Source organism: Protomyctophum parallelum, assembly GCF_964188405.1.
Source record: "Protomyctophum parallelum genome assembly, chromosome: 8".
NCBI classification, from domain to species: domain Eukaryota; kingdom Metazoa; phylum Chordata; class Actinopteri; order Myctophiformes; family Myctophidae; genus Protomyctophum; species Protomyctophum parallelum.
In genome coordinates this window covers 43687984-43692887 of record NC_139703.1, presented here as the reverse complement: position 1 = coordinate 43692887, position 4904 = coordinate 43687984, and the positions used below count along the sequence as shown (strand labels likewise).

Here is a 4904-nt window from a genome sequence, read left to right as displayed (position 1 = left end):
ATTAGATAGGGAAAAAAACCAACTTACAGAAAGGTTGCAACCATCCCCCCAAGAAGTCACATCATGATGCTTGTTCCCACTGTAAAATCCTTTCATTTTTAGATCTCAGTTCGATCTCTTGAGGAAGGAGAAAAAAAAGGAAAAACCTCCTGAAAAGTTCCACATGTCATCAAAAGCTGACAGTATCCGTCAACTGTCCCCCACCCCATGGAGTTCAGCTAGACCACCAAAGCCGGGGGCCTGTAGCCAGGGGATGAGTTATACGTGCACTGACGGCACACTCCTGTTGAGAACCTGCACCCTCATTAGCTGGACACTGGTCATGATCTTCTTCTGGTGACCCATCAGAGTCACACCTAGTCTCTGGATGTCCCTGTACAGCACACGCACGCACGCACGCACGCACGCACGCACGCACGCACGCACGCACGCACGCACGCACACACACACACACACACACACACACACACACACACACACACACACACACACACACACACACACACACACACACACACACACACACACACACACACACACACACACACACACACAGTTATTACAAGTAGAGATCATTCAATATGTGTTAAACTCACTGATTTTACTAGTCACACATCAGGAGTGCACATGTATGCACCATTCAGTGTTTCCTGCAGGAAAAGGCCTTGGCATGGTGCTGGACGCGGGGGGACCTTCTTGATTAATTAATTAATTAATTTGATTAATAAATTAAGATTAATTTGTATTATTGCTCTTGTATTGCTATTGGAGACACTGGGGGGACACTGGGGGACACTGGGGAGGCACTGGGGAGACACTGGGGAGGCACTGGGGAGGCATGGGGAGGCACTGGGGGGACACTGGGGAGACACTGGGCAGGCACTGGGGAGACACTGGGGAGGCACTGGGGAGACATGGGGAGGCACTGGGGAGGCACTGGGGAGGCACTGGGGAGAAACTGCAGCCACTGGGGAGACATTGGGGAGGCAGTGGGGAGGCACTCAGGGGGACACTGGGTAGCCACTGGGCTACCCACATATGATGAATTCCTGTTCTGTTCTTTAACTACATAGAAGTGTCTATTTGTATGTCTCTAAATGTTTTGATGAATTGAACAATGTGGACCCTGTTGTAAACAAGTGTAATGCTTAATTGGGTCGTCCACTCACAGTTAACAGTCTTTGTATTGAGTTTGTGCTTGAAATGTACTGTGATTCTACAAACTGTTAATAAATATTTCAATCAATCAATCAATCAAAAAGACACTGGGGAGGCACTTGGCGGAAACTGGGCAGACACTGGGGAGGCACTGGGGTGGCACTGGGGGAGGCACTGGGGAGGCACTGGGGAGGTACTGGACATTTCATATTTCACTATCCCCCTCAACCCCCCCCCCCCCCCATGGGGGGGGGGGGGGGGGGTTGAGGGGGGTTGCCAACAACATTGTGCAGGAAACCCTGCCATTAACATCTTTATCTTATTTCCAAACTCTGGTATGGTCTTACTCGAGCTAAGTAAGACCTGTTTTAATATGCCATGTTTTGCCTATTGTATCCACAAAATGTAGAGTGACTTTTCAGAGAAACACAATATTTGAGTCAAACTGTGGTTATTGTATTAATCACTCTAATGCATGCAAACTCTTCTGTTTAATTATTGCCATAACCTTATTCCCAGTAATCAGGATATTAGTATGCATGTAAATGCAATGCATATGCTTCAAGGCTGCACAGAATGGAAGACAGAGCTTGGTATTTCATGAACTGTGGCTGGAATATTACACATTATATATTAATTGGAGGTATAATTGTTATTAACAATAGGCACAACTTGCAAAAGTGTGGCATTCAAATAAATTGTGATGAAATATTGTCAGTCAATCTTAGTTTTAGTATAGGCCCAATGTAAAAACCGGCATGCTTTTTCCAAACTGCGTACAGGACCTCATGCTTGCTGTGCAATGTGTCAATGCACATCAATTCTGTGATTGTTGACTAGTCTAATTTATTAATTTAGTGAGTAGTTTTTCTCTATTTTCAACATAAGCTACTGTAACTCTGTCTGATGAGCGTTTTCATTCTCCGGTGTGCTCATGACTCACCCTTGGTTGATGCTTATGACGTGTCCCAGGGTGTGGTACCCCCCCGCAGCAAAGTGGTCCTTATAACGACCCATTTTTATGGTGTCCAGCCACTCATCCACTGAGTTACAGCTGCTGAAGTCTGGCATGGCTCTCTCCATCAAAGGGGGACTATTGAACCTAGGGCACAGACGGGGAGGCAGAGAGAGAGAGAGAAGGGGAGGGGGGAGTAAATGGTAAAGAGATGAATGGGAAGACAAAAAGAGCTGGCAACAAGCCCAAAAAAGAGAAAGGGTTCAAGAAGTGAGAAAAGACAGAGAAAAAAGGTTGGCTTTGAAATGCACTCGCAGCCGATGGAGGCAGAAAATCAATAGCAGTTAAAATGATAGAGAAGGGGCGGCAGACATGGCTGCAGGATGGCTGCTTTGGGTAGATTAATAAAGGGAGAAATCCTTAACACCTTTAACTCTGTCCCTGACTACCCCCCAACACCCCCGCCCCACTTCTCCCGCCTGACCCAATCTCCTACAACCCCCTCTCCCCGCGTGCGCGGCACGCACCAGTTACTCTGTGGGACCCTGGGACCTGAGCTGAGCAATTTACACAAGTCGAGCCTCAGCCCGTGTGTCCTCTCCAGTCCGCTCCCTGATTCACTACAGATCAATGTCAATATCACAGCCAGGCTTTTACTTAACGCACAGCGTCTCTGTCAGAGATGAGCTTATTGGAAAATGAACAGACGCTCGCTTTCTGTCTACCAGAGAGAACTTTGGGGGGGAACTTTGGTGTGTAACTTTATCCCGCTGCTCATGTTTGATAGTGGACGGATGGGATTGGATTTACTCCGTCCCCTTCCGCAGCAGGACGGTTCTCGCTTCTTCCATGAGATCATCTGACTCTCTGGCAGACGATCTTTCGCTTTGACTCATGTTGCTTAATCCACTAATCGCATGCACCAATATTTGGTTTCTTGAAGAACTGTCCGTCTATATTTAATCTGAAGTGATGGTGTGTTCATTGGCCCGCCTACCTGCAGAGTTTGTCCATAGACTTTAGGTTCTCTGGGTTACGGATTAACTTGTCCAGAACGGTGACTATCTGGCAGAAGCGGGGTCTCTCACTGCGATCTTTCTGCCAGCAGTCCAGCATGAGAGTGTGCATGGGCCCCGGGCAGCCCATTGGAGCAGGCAGCCGGTAGCCCTCCTCCACCGATTTAATCACCTACACACAGTGTGCAAATAATGGATAAGGCAATACATTTCTAGACAATGATCAAATAACTACATATTGCGCTAAGTATGTATGCATACTGCCCTATACATTAACAGTATTGCTTGTGTAATGAAATTAAACTGAATTTTCTTTCAAGCGTATCTCCTGTCTTAGATGTTATGCAAAAATAATGGACAGGAATTCAAGTGGACAATACATTGTTTAGCATTTCACTGCATCTTGTTTTTAAAGGGCAGTCTAACAATACCTATATAGCCCTATCTCATAATAGAATTATTTGTTAATCTGGAGCCAATGTACTCACATCTCTGTTGGTGAGGTTCCAGTACGGTCGTTCTCCGTATGACATCACTTCCCACATGACCACACCGTAGCTCCACACGTCACTGGAAGAGGAGAACTTTCTGTAGGCAATGGCCTCTGGGGCTGTCCAGCGAATGGGGATCTTCCCTCCCTAGATGAGACACAGAGGACAGCATCTAGTCGAGTTCAACAAGAAGGGCATCACACTCTCCTTTTCAAACTTCAAGACTTCTTCAGTGCATCTTTATTGAACAGAGCACTGAAGAATGAAGCTTTATGGTCATGCACACAGCAGGCTAATAGCGTGTGGAACTATCCTGTGACCAGGATTCAAATCTCTGGGTCAGGTGGAAAAACCTGGGCCATATACAGTGGACAAGGTGACAAGATGAAGTACCATTGAGCAAGGCAGTTGCACCACAAATGCTTAAGTCAGTGGCAAGCATTATAAAATCTATGTCGGCCAACCTCCAGAATGTGTACAGTATATACGCGTGTGGTCCTCCTTTCCACATGTTATTGGATGAAGGCAAGGCATTTAATCTGGCCACACTTAAATGTTAAATGGCAGGCAACAGCTTATGTCTGAATATAGGCTACTGGACTATTATTGTATGTGCGAGTGCTTGCTTGGGCATGTGCATGTGTGTTTCTGCAGACCTGGGAAAAAATAGATTTGCAAATGGTAGCAAATATTTGAACTACTTTACAGCATGCTTGTTGTAAAATGCCAGACATTTAAATAGCCCCAGTAGTGGCATAATTACTTGGAGGAAGCAATCCTCATGGGTATTCTGTAAGCTTTCCCCATGGGTTTCTTTAAAACCTGTAAATGTATTTCTATTCTCCTTTTCCACCCCCTGGTTTGTTTTTACCTGAATTGGGAAGGTTATTTTGAAAATGTCACCTGTCACAGGTATGTGATTAAGTGCCTAATGTTTTTTTTTATCAGTAACTGATCAAAGTTTATTTGGGGTTATTTTGTCTCCAAACCCCATGGAATAAACCTTTAAAAAATGATTCAGGTCCAACGGAATGTTTAGGGGGCGCAGATGGGCACAAAAGGCCTTCTTCAGTGTGACGTCCCCTGTTCGATTGACATCCAGCCAGACTGTTTGCTGTGTACCATTCCTCTGCTCTCTGTCTGCCCTTCCTATCTGTCTCTTCCTTTCACTATTCCAAATGCATAAACACTTTTTCTTTTTCAACCATCTGTTCATCCTTCCGTCCAGCATCGTCACCACTTTGGTCCCAAACAAGGTACTGGCATTGCCATGTAAAAAAAATA

The 4904-nt window shown here is 45.7% G+C and overlaps 1 protein-coding gene across 1 annotated transcript in view; it reads right to left on the bottom strand.

The window, feature by feature from the left end:
* Window positions 1-258: 258 nt before the first annotated feature.
* The window catches only part of epha8 (eph receptor A8), a gene marked incomplete at its 3' end in the record, with an annotated part of 104352 nt that continues 99706 nt past the window's right edge, over window positions 259-4904 (bottom strand). The window contains exons 17-20 of the mRNA XM_083771588.1: window positions 3618-3767; window positions 3111-3301; window positions 2102-2260; window positions 259-373 (exon numbers count right to left, since the gene is read on the bottom strand). Coding sequence (XP_083627714.1) covers window positions 259-373; window positions 2102-2260; window positions 3111-3301; window positions 3618-3767 — 615 coding nt within the window. The remainder of the gene's footprint in view (window positions 374-2101; window positions 2261-3110; window positions 3302-3617; window positions 3768-4904) is intronic.